Here is an 18,106-nt window from a genome sequence, read left to right as displayed (position 1 = left end):
TAAAAAAGCTATGAGAGCAGCGTAGATGTCGTTTTTGCAGTTGAGTTCCACAGTCACGTGGACATCCTCTCAAAGAAAGTATGCAACTACAAGATGACTAATTAATTACCTAAAATTTAGTAACTCTTTAATTAGGGGATTTTGAACAGAAGCGAGATAGCAGATTGATAGACTATCCTCGCTGAATGCCATTCCATGTTTAAAAAACACCCTGTATAGCAGGTGAATCCATGAAAGGAAAGGAAATTAGGCCTTGACAAAAGACTGGAAGGCTGAGTACAAAATGCTCCCACAAGAGATGGCAATTTACTGGTATTGTGAAGGTCACCTCAACTGCTTACGTTACCCACACGTTTTAACTACAACTGTTAGCAGCAGTGAGTTTTGTACACTGAACGTGTAAAGCCTTGCTACTTTCCATTTCATGGTTGCTTTCCATTCAAAGGTTTTGTTTATTAAAGCATGTACACACCCACCCTCTGATCAGTACTGGCACTGAAACGTTACACATTTATTGTAACTCAATTGCTGTGCATACTAGTGCAAACTGCTGTGCAGCAAATTGCTGTGCATACTAGTGCATACTAGCAAATTTTTTAATTAAGACATATCCCAGCATTTGGAGAGTCTTTCACAGCTACGAGGGGCGTTCAAGTCAAACCAGGACTTTCTGTCTTCTGAGTGTACAAATGGCTCCCGCTACTTCTTTTTTGTCATTTTCACACGCGACAGGCCTCTGCGTTCACCACGTGGTGGTCCAAAGTTTGTGCAAAACAAAAGACACGTGCTAGACAAGATGGCCGACAACGAGGTGAGCGCGCACATCGAACAGCGAATTGTCATGAAGTTTCTCGTGAATGAAGGTGTAAAGTCATCTGAAATTCACAGAAGACTTCAGGCTCGGTATGGCCACGATACACTTAGTCGCAGCAAAGCGTTTGAGCGGTGCAAACAGTTCTGAGACTGCCGTACATCAGTGCAAGACGATCCCGGCCGGGGCGGCTCAGAGCCCAGTGTCAGAGTTCCTGAGAACATCCAACTTGTGGAGTGCCTGATCCTCAAGGACCGACGGATAACAGGTCTTGAACTGGCTCGAAAGACAGACCTTTCTGTGGGAACGTTGAACACTATCATTCATGAACACATCCAGTTTCGGAAAGCCGGGCCTCATCACCAAAGGAGTCCTCCTCCCACAAGACAATGCACGCCCGCATACCGCGCATCTCACGACACGCACCTTACAGGAACTTGGCTGGGAGTTGCTGCCACATCCCCCTTACAGTCCAGACCTCGCCCCCAGCGATTTCCATCTCTTTGGGCCACTGAAGGCGTTCCTTGGGGGCCGCCACTTCAGCTGCGAAGACGAGGTCACGAATGCGGTCCGATCATGGCTGCTACGCGCCGGTAAGGATTTCTACGCTGCTGGCATCCAAGCCCTCGTGAGCATTAGTGCAGCTGGAGATTACGTTGAAAAATAAAACTAATTTCTCGCCCAAATTTTACTTTTGCGAAAAATGAAAAGTCCTGATTTGACTTGAACGCCCCTCGTACATTTATGGAAACAAGCTTTTAGAGACCTCACAAGACGAGTGCGACATCAAACAACAATGATGCCCAACATAGATAGGGTTGACATAACTAAAAATACTCGCACATTGTGTCCTCTGATGCAGAGGTGCTTAACACACTCTCCAGTAATGTTATGTAATGCCTCCGCAAGAACAAGGAGAGAATCACCTATTTCCTTTACTTCCTTCTACAAAACATAATGCCCCACAAACATGGGTGCACAGATGTCATACTGTAAGTCAATTTGGTTTGGTCATTCTGGGTTGAGGTTCAGCTTTACTTTACATTTGGATGAGGCGGCCCACAAAGCGCAAGCTTCATCATCAATTTCTTCATACGGTACATATGAGCTGTATTTGAGTTCTAGCATTGATTTTGATCTAATTCAAAGGACTGGAGCAGAAACAACAAACTGGTAACTTACTTCATCTGGGCGTCCATCAGACTCAGCATTTTCAATGTATGGCTTTGACTGGATCCTGTTCAGGTCCTAAAAATTTCAAGCGTGTTTGTCATACCTTTACCAGAGTCTATAGCTCAGGACAGTAGACGCAAGGAATAAAAAAATAAAATAAAAATACAGGATACACAAACTTCATGCTACACGTGCATTGGCAAATACTATACGGCGGCATACGTGACGAAATCAGCCTAGATGATTTCCTTGACGGGGGACAAACATGTCGTAGCAACGGAGAGCCTTACGCATCTTCTTGGCATGACACAGACTCGAATAATCGGCTGTTTCACGCAAGAATAACATGCCATAGGTACCCTTTGGCACTGTACTTGTAGTTGCTGTCATTTTTCACGAAAAACTTTTCCGCATCGTAGCGGGGAGTTAGCGACGCTTAAGTGCAGCGTGCGGCCTCACGAAGGAATTTGTGACCTTCAATTGAATACAATTAAAGAAATTGTGGTCCCCGCGTGTTTGTTATATCGAGGTTGAGACTGTATATGTAAATTCAGGTTAAGAAAGCAATAATCACATCAACAAACAAAACTCTGCTTTTACTCAAACATTATGATGACGAACCTGTCGTCGGTCACTCGAAGTCCCATTCCCCTCAACAATATGTAAATTCTATGTCTAAATTTTTTTTCTGGGCAATCTCGAGCCAACGGTTCTAGGGGTATGCCTCACAGTCACAGCTCTAGATTCTTATGCAATGGATTGAAATGTCAGTATGGAAGACTTGTAAGAAAGTGCAATGTACAGTGTTAGTAACACAAAGTTGCAAAGAATCCAGCGTTAAAAACACAAAATTCGTAGCATATCCAAACATCCAAAGAGTTTGCGTTCTATTTTATGGATGGTACACCAGAAGGCCCTTCTACATCATGAACATCATTCTGGGTGAGAATGTGTTTAAAGTGAAACCGCTTATTGTCTCCCACAGGCGACCCCTGGGCATGATTACCTCATGATCCTGGTTTGGCACATTATGGTCAAAGTTGCATCTGTACCACTAAAACTCAAATCATCATCATCATCTTTACCTCATGGAGGCCATCGAGCAGGAAAGCCATGAACTCTTGAGCATCGTGCTGAGCAAACCCAGTGAACTGAGGTGCCTTGACACTGATTAAACTCTTGAGACGAGAAGGAGCCAATGACTTCTGCGTACCAGACCACAGAAGACGCAGAAGTACGGCAAAGGCCACAGCCAGTTCGCCATGCATCCCAAGAGGATTGTCGCGGTTGATTTCTGCTTGAAAGGCTCCACCTGCGACATTTACGAATTGACGTCTACATTGACGAGCTTACTACACTTATAGTACAGACTGAGAGACATTCCAGTGTAAATACGATTAAGCGGCTGCAGCCTACAAGAACTTATCGATAACAAGAAAGAAAAAAAAATTCTTCGCTCCGCATCTTTTTAGTATCAGTCGGAATATCAGCTAAATTCGGTATTGCTGCAAGTTGCGGTTGAAATGCAGCTGTACCCACATCATACAACATGGTTGCTCATAGCGCACACACACACACAGGTACAGAGCGGGTACAAATTTACTTACCACCGCTCACCTCTATTTATCAACAATTTTCAAAATGTGGACAGAAGCACATCATTACTAGTAAATGACTTTCACAAGCTTCTGCAAACTCACTGAGAAAATAGTCACGAAACTCTCGGGTGTTGGCTAGGCATTGCAGGACGCTGTTCATGAAGCAGGTGTTGCCGACATTGTCCAATCCAGTGTGCCCGAGAGCGACAGGACCCAGCGCCGGGTAGCTTCCGTGTACGAGCTGGGGGGACACCGTGCACGTTGGCCTCTGCAATCATACTACTGCTTCATCTGCTAGCAAGCTTCTCAGAATAGCATGCACAAAAGGAATGACTATCTTACTGAACGCATTATCTTACTGAACGCATCCAACGCCATTTAGACAAAAGGCATGACATAATGCAAGTACGGCGTAGACATGGCACAGCAAATAAGACTAGGGACAATCAGCGAACAAAACAGGACACGACGACTGCAATCCCACGACTGAAGATTTATTGACAGGAAATGATGAAAGCAAAAAAAAAAAAAGGAGGGAAGGAGAGAACTGGTCATTCCTTTTTGTCTGTCCGCGCATGTCTACGCCGTCACGTTACCAACCGCCGCTGATATCCACAGTGCCACAATGCAATAGCCCCTTAAATCACAAACAGCTTTTAGCAACGACATGAAAGCCACGAGCTCCCAGTGTCTGAAACCACTTGCAGTGATCTGCTGAAGCAGACGTCGCTTGGTGCCACGTCTACTGATGCCTCGGATGTGTCACTGGCAAAGCATGAAGAGAACGCATCTGGCCAGCCTTGTTTCGTCTAGATGGCATTGGCACTACTCCAATGATATCAGTATTGCCTCACAATCAGCAAAGTTACTTCCCTGTTCCTCCCGCGAGCCAAACAAGACAGAATCGAGCAAGATTTTCATTACACTCTTCCGCATGCATGAAGCACAAATTAAGTTGCACCTCAAAGACGCCTGCCACCTGCCCTACTGTATTAAAGTACATGAAGGCGCGCGTTAAGACATCTTCCACACCAGCAAGGAAGCATAAAAGACACTACCTCGTTAAAGGTTCTGGTGAGAAAGAGTGGCTCTGGTACGAATGAGGCAAGCTTGGTTAGGATAACTTTTGCGATGCCAAACATTCTTCTAAAGTAAAAGAAACTGGATCGGATAGGTACCTGGTCATGCTGGAGTTTGGAGACAACAGAACATGCAAAGGTGAAAGGAGGCATGCATAAGCAGGGGATATGGCAATTATGTAAGGGATTATAGACTGTAAAGATGCCTTGGCTTTCCTTATCCTATGGGACTTATCAGGCATATTATTCAGTTTCACTAGCAGTATAGATAAGGCCCCTGGTTTTCTGCTGCGGAAAATTCAAAATCCTGCGGCACTGTCTTGTAAATTCCGCGATTTTCCGCAGCAAGCACTCAACAGCTGCTTGAAACGGGAAACACTTTATTTTCTTGGATAATGTGGGAACAAAAAATATTTTATAAAATTACAGATTCAAAGCACTGTTGTGGCTCACCATTACATACATGATATTTTGTGTTCTCCTTTGACAAACAATGCCGTCTGTCACTTGCAATCTTTGTACCAGCTGAAAGATCATTCAGCATCTACAGAGTTTATAGGAACTCTATATGAAGCTTACAAAGGAGGTTACTATGCATGCCCTGTGGAAGTTACATCTTTAGGGCATCCTTTTTGTTTCTGGGCTGTACCGCTGTAGGCATTATTTAAGAGTCTTTAGAGGCTAACTCCCAGACATCAAATAAAAACATCCCCCACTGCCACCACTAAAGTGCACACGGGAGAAACACCGCCCCTTCCTCAGGCGAAGTATGCACGATAAACTTGGGCTTACATTATCTTAAACAAAACTGCAACCTCTCTGTGTTGATCCTGCAGCAGGGGCAATATCGTAAAGCAGGCTTCACCTCATGCAGGGAGGCATCAGGTGAAGCCCCCTTTCGGGAGGTGTCGTTCATATTCGGCGAACAATCGGATACTTGGAAATCCGAATATTGGGTATTCGGTTCGTGAATGAAATACTTTGAGTGATCGATATTTGATGCCAATTCGAGAACTCGAATATCCGCACACTCCTCAAAATAAGAGATTCCGTGAAATTCTGTGCCAAACGAAGGATTCCGTGATGAATTCCGGCACAGAATCGCGGAAAACCCGGGGCCTTAACTATCACATCTGCGAACAAGCTGCACTACACTTCTTTAACTTAACTGCTAAACACTAGACAGTGTAGCATTAGGCAGTGGTCACTAAAGTGACTTACATAAGGCATGCTACTCACATCCACGGACCTCAAAAATGTCAAATCTATTTGAGTATTTCCGAGTGCTTAGTCGGTGCGGTCTCTATGTATCTCAACTCAGACTCCGTGTTCATATACTTTAACAGCGATGTATGTGATGTGGTCTTGGATAGATTCTGCACTTTACTACTTTTCATCTCAAATTGTAGCCTGTAGTGTACACGAATCAGCTCAAACTTCACACTTTTTGCAATGCAAACGAGACAGCTGTGCTCAGCAAGACGACAGAGTGAATCATCCTTCTTACAGCCAACTTCGAACGCGGTTCGTCCCCGCAGGGAGCTGAGGGGAAGGTCGAGGCTAGTTTCGTTATCGCTGTCAACCATCCATAGATCAGAGATCATAAGCCCAAGGGGTGGGTCCGGTTGGGTGCCCCACCCCTTGGCCTCGTAATCTCTGATCCACAGTTTGAGTCACGAAAGTGACAGCTTTCATGTCGCAGGGCTTTCCAGGATGACATCTTACCTTGGTGCTGATTTTCAAGACATATTCACGTCAAAAAGTGATCGTAAAACTGCATCTCCGACATCATGCAACTAAACGGTAATGACCAAAACTGCAGTGGAAAGAAGGGGACAGCACCAACCTTAGCAGGTTCTCCTTTCCTGGGAGTGAAGTTGCCAGCATCTCCAGAGTTCATCTCTGCCGCGTCCTCAACTGGTCCAGGGTCCTCTGACGACAACAGCTGGGGACCTTCTCCTCCACTATTCTCAGAGTGGGGGGGAGGCAGGGGGCTCTTTGATACAGGCACCCACATATTGCTGGGGGAGCTTCCCGCACCTGTTTGCACACAACACCACAGGACTTCACCTCACTTTTCCGCTCGGAATACAGCGGACGTGCTACAGTACGGTGGTATCTAAGTGCAGGGCATTCCGGGGCCTTTTATCGGATTGTGTTTGCCGTTAAATGTGGTGTCCGGACAAGAAACACAGTTGAACTGAAGGTGCAATTGGAATAGTGAGTGCCCGAAATACATGTAACCAGGATATTTCGTTTTGAAACAGTCGGAAACATCACAAAATGAATTTAATCGGATTTTGCAGCTGGCTTCCCGGCTGAATTCATGCTACAGTGTGCGGACCGACATCACTGGAGTCAGTTATGAAGGCAGGCTGTAAGTCACAAAATGCAGTCTTCCGAAGCGCAATCTGCTGCCAAACAGTAGCTAGAAACACCTGCGTTTCTGCTTTCGATGGTATCGGAATTGCAACCAGCCTGGTGCCGTCAACAGCTGAGCGATTGGGGATCTCACCGGCAATGCCAATTACGTCACTGGAAGAGGCGAAGCAGGGAAGGGTCATTTCAACCAGAAGCTGGCAGTTGGTTTTGAATTCCATGTTTTTGATTAGAGCCTGAAGTTTTCGGGAAATATTTTTTTTCTAAATTTGGGGTGTAAAAATCGGGTAAATAAACATGTGCTCTAAATTCACGCGAATTCGGGTGAAAAAAATTCCAGTATGCTAAATTAGGGGTTAAATCGGGCTCAGTTACTCAAACTAACGGTACTGGTTTGGTACAAACAGTGACATAACTGCATTTGCTGCCATACAACTTACATAGTGTGCATTCCTACAGATGTCTCAATGAGGAAAATTTGCCAGGTAAAAATCAGGTTCCACACTAAAGAGGTAACCTTCAATTCGGGGTGCAAATTCGGGGAAGAAGCGGGTTACACTCTAAAACTTCAGGCTCTATTTTTTATGTGTTATGAAAAAACACGAACGAATTTTGCAAATCTTTTTGGGTGCTTTCTTCTTCGAAGGCATCGCTAAGTGGACATCACATTAACTTTAGAATTCCGTATTCCTCACCACCTTTAAACATGATTTTATGTGGTGCTCTCGCTGCGTGCAAGGCACTGTGCAGTGTATTTAGGAGCAAAAATTTATGAAGCGCTCTTACTTTTCTCCTCGGGAGCTTCGAGAGAAGGCCATTTCTGAGCAATCCTCTTGACGAGAGTTAATTCCAGCTTGTGCGTACTCAGTCGGAACTTGCACACTTCAGGTTTTATTTCTTCCCTAGACGTGACATAGGTTAGCAATTCTCAAAGTGCGACGAGGGACAACAGATAAACAAGAAAACCGAGGGACATGGAAACAGCGCAAACACTTTCTCCGACAGAGCAACGTTTTTAATTCCAGCAAACCACAAGCTATATAACTACAGTCGACCCGCGTTTATCCGGACTTCATTTATCCAGATCCTGCGCTATCCGGACAAAAAAGCATGGGGACGGATTTCTCCCCATGTATTTCGCCCTCGTTTATCCGGACTTCAGCTTCCGGACTCGGACGAGAATTCCAGGGAACAGAAGTGACTAATACCCAACAATCGGCTTCAGTTATCCGGTCATTGTCCATGAAGGACACTTGGCCCACACCTAGTCAAGCGAGGTCGAGGACCCTGGTCGTGGCCTCCTTTTTACTGACACAAAGAGGGCGTTGCTAGGAAGAATTTTCTCCCTTTCAGACTTTGCACATTACACAAAAGTAATCCACTGAGCAGTCTGGTCATTTCAGACTAAGAAGGTCCGCAGCGAGGACCCCTGCGCTGCAATCGCAGATGACGACATCGTCAGTGTCGTCGCTTCCGATAATGTTCAAGAAGAACCTAATGATGAAAGCGGGGATGCACCAGCTGTGATGGTAGAAAATGTGCGGGCGGCACTGAGAACAGTGCTAGTAGTATTTTTTCGAGCAACAGAACAATATTTCGCAAGTTAATGCCATTAGCAAAGGTTTGCAAGGGCTGGATGCGTGTATTAGAATGAAACAGATGACAATGGGTAGTTTTCTGTGTAACGGTCAATAAAGATGTCCTTTTAGGATCACTCTGGATTTTCGTGTTTCACTTATCCGGTTCCCCCGCTATCCGGACATTTTCACGGGAAACGGAGCCGTCCGGATAAACGCAGGTCGACTGTAAAAAGTTTTGAAGGGGAGGAAGGGGAACGAGAGAGGGTTTGCCAATACAGTTCTTCCGTTTAGCTATTTTAATGGGCTCATTAAGCAACCATCTCCATTTGTTGTTCTCACTAGGAGCAGCCTTGGTCTCCCGAAAGATAGGTTGACAACCACTACATTCGTGCAGACGTGGCGCCAACCCACTAGCCACGGGGCTGTTCTCAGTGTTTAGCTGATGCTCCCTAAGGCATTCACTGACAGCTAGTCTGCCCCGTTTTGTTGAGGTGCAGCAGAAGCCACTACCATTAAACCATGCACTCACCATCCATGAGACAGCTCAGCAAACCATCAACCCTATCTCCTCTTTCTAAAAATTGGGGACACAGACCTTCAGAGGCCTTCCACTGAACTGATATAGCCTTTATTTTTGAAGTAACCAACTTTACCAGCTTCACTTCTGTCTTACCCATCCCTCTGGACACGCTACTTAGTGCATGTTTTGTTTATTTTTAAACCTCGTGAGTAGGGTGTTTTTCAGGAAAAGACAAATATGGTTTCCCACTCAATGATGTGGATTTACTTTCGGTTGCAGCATTCAAGACTCTAAAACTATGGGTCCGAACGGATGTTGTGAGCTACTGTGCCACACTCGCAGAAACTCATGGAAAAAAACAAAATGGTACACAGCCAATATGGCACTTTCTGCTCAAAGATGTTGTACAATTCTGAGTTGTTTTGAAAGAGAACACAACCTGGCGTATGGTACACAGCCACCTTGGTTGGTACGGATGAGTGCATTAGGGAAAGGGTACCTCAAATGAGCAATTCCACTCACTTTCATTACTACATGTTGATCAACAATGTTGTTCTTCGTACCATTATTGAAAATGGTTTCTGTCGGGAAGTCAAACCCAAACCTTTCTTTCTCTTTCAGCTCAATTAGCGTATGGAAAATAACCGGTTCAGTGTGATAAATATTTGTGTCGGAACACTGAATAGAATAAGACTTTTTACTCACCTAACGTTCAGGTGCCACAGGAACGTTGCATCATGTGGCGCATTATACTGCTTGAAAAATTCCACATTGCTGTCCCTAGAGAAAAAAAAACAACAAAACATTATCGAATGTAGATGTGTCACTGGAAAACAGGTTTAATGACACCCCACCTCAGCTGGAACATCACAGAAAAACTGTGCTCTCCAAATCTGACTTGCAACGATTCCTTGAGGATGCCTTTAACAAACAGCGTGACTGTCACTGCATCTCTGCTAACCTGAAGATTGAAACCCGTTAGGTTAGCCCCCAAACATTTACGTAGTTAGTCTACACCAGCCATTGTGAAACACACCCTGAAACCACCTCACAATGAATTTTTTTTTCTTACCCCACTTTCATAGTAGTCGAACTTCGGGTTTACCACGTCGCATATGACGTTTGGTTTCTCTGCATTTCCCACATCTTCTATAGTAGGGGGCGTGCTGTCCCCTGGCATTTCTTTCTGAAAGAAAAAAAAAATTATAATTATCAAAAATTGTCAAAAATATTATCATCAGTTATATGACTAGGGTGTAGGGTTCGGAATGCCAAGCCATATTTACGATCCCTCGCACATCCAGGCTAGTCCAAATAGCAATATAGTGCATGTTTCCTGCTTATTGATACGTTTAGCACTTCTCTCTTTCTATTCCTCGACAGTTGCTGTTGTGTTCTTTTCTGGAGCAGCAGGGTCTATTTTTCTGAAAAGCCTGTCTCTATGTTTCCTTTCCGCTCTCAAATCAATGTGTTGGTGAAGATCAAAAAGAAAAAAGAAGATAGCAAAAAGATACGCAATTTTTTGTGTCGTCTCACAGATCAGAAGAGCCCTCGTGATTTTGTGGGAGTTTCAATGCTACCTGATGGCTATCTTTGGCTATGCAGTGAGTTGGCTCAGCATCTAATGTGTTTGTCATTTGTCGTGGATGACACGGCTGGTATGTTCTCCAATTGCAACAGATAGTTTTCATAGAAGGGGTAGTTAAAAACAAAGTTCGGCAAGATGCCGTTCTTTCCTTTTCGCGCGTACCACACTCCGTTTGTTGTCAGGAAACCTTAATTTATTATTGCAAAATGCAAAATCCTGAGACTTTGAGACAAGAAACTATGCCAGGATCCCAACCCTACTAGGATGACTGTATGTTCGAAAGCAGAAAATGGGAAAGTGCAACGGGACAACCGAAAAAAAAAAAAAAAAAAATACTGATAATATTTTTTGTTCCATACAAGAACACAGTAGAGTCATCTTTATGTCTGCAGGTTTGGCAAAGAACTCCACTGCCAGATTCAGGTGGACGGAAAAAATCAAATTGCTTCTGGAGAACTTCGTTGAAAATGAACACACGTTTCGTTCGCCATTTGTGAACAATGATGGAAGGTTGCCAGGAGGAGGTTCTACAAGCTGTCTAAATCCAGCAGCACGAAAGGATCAATGCACTCATATCCACACACAAGGTTCTCGTGGATGTAACCGCAGACGCAGCAATAAATTGTACTCCATGGAAGAAAATATTTTCATATGTTTATGAAAAATTAAAATTAATTCCAAATAAAATTAAAATTGTTTCAGTTTTGCTTTCTTCGCTTCATACTGATTCCGAACACACATTCGAATCAGGCTTTTTGGGAATATCTGACTCAAAACTGAAACGTACAATTCAAAATCGATTTGCAGTGTCTGTGAGATACTCATATTCATTTTGAATTGGAAATTTTGTATTCACACAGCTCTAAAGATTATCCATAGAAAGAAAGAAAAAAAAACATAGTGGAGGGTGACCAGTTAATAGCTGCAACTATTGCTGCAAAAGTGATTTTGCAGTAGCGCTGGAATTCTGAGGCTTTACTAGGGCACTGGGAATTGTTGGTGCATTCATAATGGCCCCTCCCCAGAGCAAAACTCCCTTCCTTGGTTGGTGAATTTGTTTGACACGCCAGGGTTGAGAATGAGTCATGAACGACAAAACGATAGTGTGTCGAATATCAGTGTGTCCACTCGTTGAAATGTTGCAAAGTGCGCTAAATCTGTGGTGAAATGTTGAGAGACCAACACAGTAGGAGAGACCAACTCAGTAGGTCACTTCAATTTTGCACTGCATGTTCTTTGGTTGCGTGTTTGAAAGTGACAACGTTTGACGGTCTATTTGGCCAATTTTCTTCCCCAGGGTGCTTAGATATCAAACGAATGAGTTTTATAAATTAGCGTTGTCTCTGCAGCCAAGGGAGTTCCAGCAGCGAAAAACGTGGTGACGCATGTTCAAAGGGGTAATCAGAGGGCAGCGTGCAGCCAGCTGGCATTGTTTCAGAGTTTCGTTCCGGAGTCATTCTCATATTTTCTTCCATGGGTATGAAGGTGATTGTAGAGTGAAAAGTACTGACTGAAATCTCACTCACTTCTAGTTGCTTCCATGTCACGTTTGGATCTTCCTTCACCATTTTCACAGTGATCTTCTTCGCCTTCTGAGCCAGGCTCGCACAATCTGGCACTACACGTGCAAACAGATCACAGTCCCAGTGTCGCCCATCTGTAATTAATCGTACAATAAGAAGCACGGAATTAACCAAATCTATGCGTACACCATACAAAAGTTCCCACAGCAAACAGCTGCACTATTGTCCTCACCGGGCAGTGTGACAGAGCAGTGGTCCTCTGTGGACTTCAGCGAGACTTGGTTCGAGTCAACAGATGCGCCGACATCCAGAACAATACTAACTTCAGAGCGTGTCTGGCTCCAGTCATACTTCAGAATTCCTGCACGACGAAATGAATTAATTGAATCAGTCAGTTAAATCATCGCTCACTGCTTTTGACACACATAATCAACCTTGTGCAAAGAATACCTGCTCGTATATATTTAATGCTTCTAGGATTGCCTTTTTATTTGTAATGCGATGCATTGTACAGATCCACGGGACAGCGGAAATGCATAAGCTCGCACTTGTCCCGCTAAACTGATTTTTGTAATTCTACAGGTCCTGACGTGTGTGACAGGAGCACTTACTTTTTTTCTCAGGTTTGCACTCAGCTTCTTTGCATGCATTTTCCTTTTCTTTCCGACGTTTGTTCCCTTCCATTGTGCATGTAACGTTTTGTAAACGCCGTTTCGCTCTACGCCGCACGCTGTTTTGTGACGATTAATACTCGTTCACCGAGATCAACCCTTGCGAACGCACCACTGATGCCTTCGCTAGGATTTCGATAATTTTTCTTGCTCTGGAATTTTCACTACCGCACACATTATGAACACCACCGCCGCCGCTTCCGATTCTAGAATTTGCCGAAAGCTCTCAATCCAGAACAGCATGAGAACAACAGCAACATAAAACACGTGATGCATGCAGGCACCAAATGAGAAAGAGCGTGGCGCTGCTGTAGCACCGTAGTGGCACAAAGATGGCGGACACGGGTAGGAATCGGTCAAATTTTGGGATTCATCATGTTTACTGTAAATACGAAAGTATGATAGGGTTCGGAACATTGAGATTCCAAAATTAAAGTGGATGTTTTGCAATCTCTTAAATGCATGGTGTTTGACAGAAATATTACAAAGCTACGTTAGGGCGCACAAAGTCTGTGACTTTTAAAACATCACTGTTACACATTACGGTGCGAAGCAATTGTTAGATAAGCGACATAGTGCGCTTTGTTCTAGGACAACCCTTTGAACCGTCCCTATTTGATACTGATATATTACTCCGGTGCTAAACAAAGGTCCAACTGAATCTTGTCGACTTCTGTCAAACGACTGACTTATTCTGTTCACAAAACTATGCCAGCTCCTGCCGCGAAGAAAACTACTAAAGGCAAAGGAAGGGGTCGCGGCCGAAGAAGTGTTCGCGGCAGAAAAGCAGCGAGTGTTGCCAAAAAGGCAGCAGCGGCAGTTGAAGAGGAAGATGACCGTGCTTCGCAAGGTGAAGAAGAAGAAGTTAAGAAAGGTACACGTGATTCCGATTGTCGTTTTCGCACTGTACGCTTGTATCAGCACGGATTCCGTTGCATGCATGCACAAGAAGTAAACTCCGTAAACGCCAGCTATCAGCAGTTTGCAGACTACCCACACGTATGACTTGACATGTCATTCCCATGTTCAAATACCCGTGAACTGCCCTTCACCGCACACACGGGGAATAATGAGAGAGAGAGGGAATGTTGATAACAAAAAAAAAAGGCATGGTAGCGGTTGCCGCGGGATCCAACGTTTGATAAGCAGCGTCTCAGTCTCGCACCTCATGGTGGTGCTTTCTACACCTTTATGACACATGTTTGAGAAGCATGAAACATGCAGTGCGTTCGTTCCTTGAAGGTTACAAAGGTTCATGAGTGGTACATGTTGTGCAGGGCAGTGAAAGGTCATACACACAACTGCTTGCCCCCTTGTCAAATTTGCTATGTTGTATCAGTAGGTTTAGGGGATGTAGTAACTCAAGAATCTCTATTTCCTCATACTATGTTTTTCTATAAAGAATTCATAACATTTCAGAGGAACCTGCAGAAGAAGAACAGGAAGAGACAAAAGAAGAAATAGCCACGCTGGATCCTCCATCATTTTCACCGCTAGCCAGAGGACCCCCGGAGCCACTACACCAAAACAAGAAGCTAAAATGGGATCATAAGGTTTGACGTTACTCTGTTCAATGCACGACCTACTACCGCATATAGCGACCCGGACATATGTCTATAGGAGATGTGGGTCACAGGTTGGTTACGGTAGTTCAAGTCCCATAGCGAAGTGCTCTCTGCCAAAACTACCACCTCTGTGGTGGGAGCTTTGTGTATGTCCACAAGTGTCTATCTAAAGTAGTAGGCAGTGCATAGTAACTAAGTTAGTTGCAATTATACCTGTAACTAGTTACATTTAAAAAAGGGTAACTATAATTCAGATACTATTATTGCAGGCTAACTATAACTTATACTTTTTCACTAACTTACCCACGATTGGTAGTAGGCCGTTGTTCAGTGTGTTGTGGAAACCTGCCTTCCACCTAAAGATGATTGCACGCAGGTTAACCTGATCGGGGAGAAGCTCATCAATCCCATGATACACTGCTGCGAGAAATGCAATCTTCCAATTCTTACCTACGGACGTATGGTAAGATCCAGCAAACATGAACAGCAGCGTTGACAGCCATGAGACATACCCTTCGATTAACTGTTACAGATTCCATGTAAACACGTATTTTGCTACGACTGCGCTAAGAAAGCGGAAAAAACATGCTACAGGTAAGAAATCGATTGAGTGGCTGCGTGCCCATACAATAAAGTCGGTACTTATGTGTATTTGGACACTGCTTCAGGTGCAACGACAAGGTACAGCGCTTGGAGCCCAGCAATTTGGGTACTGTGTTCATGTGCACATTTGGTGCCAGGCAAGGCAAGGACTCTTGTCGCCGAACGTACCTCAGTCAGCGGGACTTGCAGGTGAGTAGTGTTTTAGAATTTGAGGCTTGAGGAAGCACAGAGGCAGGTCAAAGATCTTGTGCTTCAATAATGCCTTCCAAGCAGTACCGCTGCTACAACTGATCAAGCTACCGCTCCTACCCTGAGGGATAGCATAAACATGCATACACTTTTGTCCTCGATTTCATTAACACAGAATAAGCAATTTGAATGCCATATTGGTCATTTTAAAGAGCATAAACGTACCGCAAACTAGCAGTTCCTAAACAAGTGAGAAACATGACAGAGAATGCTTAATATTTTTAATTTGCTAGCAAAGTTGACGTAAAACGGCCCGGGGCGACGTCTGGTGGCAGATAATCCCCAATTCATCAAGCAACAGTGATCTATGTTCCCGACTGACTTGCTGGTCTTGATGGCTACGTAGCCAACACATAGGCAACTTATTTCATGTTAGACCAAGTGTTGCCCGCATGCAATGTAGTTTCTTGCCGTTCTTGACGAGCAGTACGCATTTGGCGAGTTCTTTGACAGAGTGCTCCTTGTTATTTTGAATTTTGTTTTCTGATAACTACGAGTTCAATGGGGAGAAAAATTGGGTCGTAAGAGTACTGAGGGCTCAGGCAATCAATCAGATAAATACTCGGAGACTGCACTTCTACTGCCTCACAGTGCCTGTAATGAAGCAAATGTATGGCACACCAGATGAAACAGCAGGCTCTTCATGACGCATGAGTACACAAAGTTCACTGTTCTCTTTATGGTGCACCATCCACTTTTCCCAGAGATCTTGGATATGACTGTGTTTCAGTGTTTGTCCAGTCTGTGAACTATAGTGGTGCTTACAAACATTTCAACAGGCTCACATCAGTCACCGGCATTTAAAGAACACCGGAGCCTCGTCGTCCTCCTCCAGTCAGGCTCACGGTGGACTTCAGTCCAGTGGTGGAAGTGCACCCCCACCTCCACACCCTACGCTTGTGGCACGCGACCCCCGGCAGCACCATTCTAGCCATCCCCCTGCTGCAATCGACACTTCTCGTGCCCCGCCATCCCACGCCCCGGCACCTCCTCCCCCTCACACGGTGCACCTGCCTCCTCAACAGAAACCTTCAGAAATGAGAGAGATTCCGGAACTTCGGCTGCCCCCTCCTCCTCAGATGCCTCCCGGTCCCGGTACTCAACAGATGGCTCCTCCGCGCGGATATCCCACTCAGATCCCCGTCGTCAGCCGGTCAAACTTGATAACTGTCCAGATACACGACGACAGTCACAAAGGAGCCCCGCCGAACATGCCTCCGCCACAATTTGCGAGCCCACCCCATCAAGTTGTTCACCCCCCACAACAGCAAGTGTATCCGCCAGCAGCTACGGGACACATGCAGTATCCGCCGACGCAACCTCCTTTCTCTCAACCGCCACCTGCTGCGAGTTACACGACGGGGGCGCCGTCGATGAACCAGCCTCCTCCCGGGGCACCGAGGATGCCTCCGCTGTCGATGCACCCGCCAATGCCTCCGCAATATGGGCATCCTCCACAGGGCGGTGGTCTACCACCTCCACCCCCGAGGTTCCCCCCGTCGGGGATGTCGTACGAAGATGGCGCGCCACCTCCGCAGTTTCATCAACACTGGGGAGGAGGAGGAACGAACCTCCCACCACCGCAGCAGAGGGGCATTATGCCGCCACCGAGGGGTATACCAACAACGCCCCCGCCGCTAGGGATGCAGCGGGAGCCGACTTTTCGACCGGCTTACTATGGACAATGAATGCAAAAAGGTCTTGATCTGTTGAGTGGAGTGTAATGTAATAAATGTCTAAGTTACATGGTGTATCATTACTTCACATTGGATGCTCTTGAAGCTTTCCAAGGTCTAATTGATGATGAAGGAAAGTGGTTCTCTCTGCATCGACGGAAACTGTACGTGGCTGTATATTCCGTGATCTGTGGTGCAAACATGAACGTGCTTGTAAGGTCTTTTACTTACTATGAGGATACCATTACATCGGACGTCCATTGTTCTTCCACTCTCACTGTTCTCGTGGAGTTGAGTAGGTTACCAGTGTTGTTTCCAATGTGATGGTACTCACGTTCCATTGTTGTGACCAGCGGATGCACTTCTGCTAACAAATGCATATGTTCTAAATGATGGATGCAGCTGTGTAATGGCAAGATGTCATGTGGTTTTTCTCTTTCCCCCTTCAAGAAGACCAAGCCAGTCTGCCAGTGGGGAAGGTCATCTGCTTCAATTCTATTGAGCTGCTGTGGGGCAAAAACTCGCAAACAACGTTTGAACGCATCTGCTTCCAATCGTCTTGCCATCATACAGGACAGTGGGAAGAAAGGGCACATTCTTTTTATACTTTCATGTTGACAAAAGGGGGCCATATGGTCATGCTGGCTAAACTAACGAAGCAACAGGGGAGAAAAAGTCTACATGTGCCACTCACAGAGGATGGCCTCCCGCAGAGTTTGAACCACCACGCATGGGGAACATGAAAGCAATGAGAGTTCACAGCTCTGTGTACCTGCATGCGGGAGCTTTATTTTTTAGGCATTTCTGAATGGAATTCTGATATGTCACGACTCGCGGAATGTCCGTCTTGCCCCCCACCTCACATTTCGAGACTATGATTCAAGGGGCTTCAGTATTTCATTAAAAAATATTTATGAGAATGCATACATGACCACACAATAGTGATCCGTTAACAAGCATGACTTATGACTCCTGATTACAGGATGGAAAGGAACGTTGATGAATAACATTGGAGGGCGGCATTCATTTCTGGTTTCTCCTACTGATTCCCATTGCAATGGGTTCTACCTGGAGAATATAGTTCTCACTGC

The 18,106-nt window shown here is 45.1% G+C and overlaps 2 protein-coding genes across 3 annotated transcripts in view; one reads left to right on the top strand and one right to left on the bottom strand.

Annotated features, from left to right (window-relative positions):
- The window catches only part of LOC135399334 (ubiquitin carboxyl-terminal hydrolase 19-like), a 30,036-nt gene extending 16,818 nt beyond the window's left edge, over positions 1-13,218 (bottom strand). The window contains exons 1-11 of the mRNA XM_064631205.1: positions 12,863-13,218; positions 12,484-12,612; positions 12,255-12,385; positions 10,213-10,326; positions 9,995-10,101; positions 9,846-9,920; positions 7,827-7,942; positions 6,508-6,701; positions 3,685-3,850; positions 3,070-3,296; positions 1,994-2,059 (exon numbers count right to left, since the gene is read on the bottom strand). Coding sequence (XP_064487275.1) covers positions 1,994-2,059; positions 3,070-3,296; positions 3,685-3,850; positions 6,508-6,701; positions 7,827-7,942; positions 9,846-9,920; positions 9,995-10,101; positions 10,213-10,326; positions 12,255-12,385; positions 12,484-12,612; positions 12,863-12,935 — 1,398 coding nt within the window. The 5' untranslated portion in view covers positions 12,936-13,218. The remainder of the gene's footprint in view (positions 1-1,993; positions 2,060-3,069; positions 3,297-3,684; positions 3,851-6,507; positions 6,702-7,826; positions 7,943-9,845; positions 9,921-9,994; positions 10,102-10,212; positions 10,327-12,254; positions 12,386-12,483; positions 12,613-12,862) is intronic.
- A 6-nt stretch (positions 13,219-13,224) lies between these two features.
- On the top strand, positions 13,225-17,085 carry LOC135399337 (E3 ubiquitin-protein ligase Hakai-like). 2 transcript variants are annotated; one of them, XM_064631212.1, is made up of 7 exons: positions 13,225-13,267; positions 13,638-13,796; positions 14,342-14,475; positions 14,864-14,950; positions 15,020-15,081; positions 15,156-15,279; positions 16,119-17,085. In XM_064631212.1, exons 1-7 carry the CDS (start codon positions 13,255-13,257, stop codon positions 17,025-17,027), a joined length of 1,488 nt encoding a protein of 495 aa, XP_064487282.1. In that variant the 5' UTR covers positions 13,225-13,254; the 3' UTR covers positions 17,028-17,085. The 2 variants fall into 2 exon arrangements, with proteins under 2 accessions (XP_064487282.1, XP_064487283.1); XM_064631213.1 differs by lacking the exons at positions 13,225-13,267; positions 13,638-13,796 and adding an exon at positions 14,045-14,210.
- The last annotated feature ends 1,021 nt before the right edge of the window (positions 17,086-18,106 follow it).

Source organism: Ornithodoros turicata, chromosome 6, assembly GCF_037126465.1.
Source record: "Ornithodoros turicata isolate Travis chromosome 6, ASM3712646v1, whole genome shotgun sequence".
NCBI classification, from domain to species: Eukaryota; Metazoa; Arthropoda; class Arachnida; order Ixodida; family Argasidae; genus Ornithodoros; species Ornithodoros turicata.
Note: the sequence above shows the minus strand (reverse complement) of the source record. Positions and strands in the feature narration are given on the sequence as shown.

Coding starts and splice junctions, on each gene's coding strand:
- LOC135399337 (XM_064631212.1), top strand. Junction 13,797..14,341: donor AGAAGAAGAAGTTAAGAAAG/GTACACGTGATT, acceptor ATAACATTTCAG/AGGAACCTGCAGAAGAAGAA. Junction 15,280..16,118: donor TCAGTCAGCGGGACTTGCAG/GTGAGTAGTGTT, acceptor ACATTTCAACAG/GCTCACATCAGTCACCGGCA.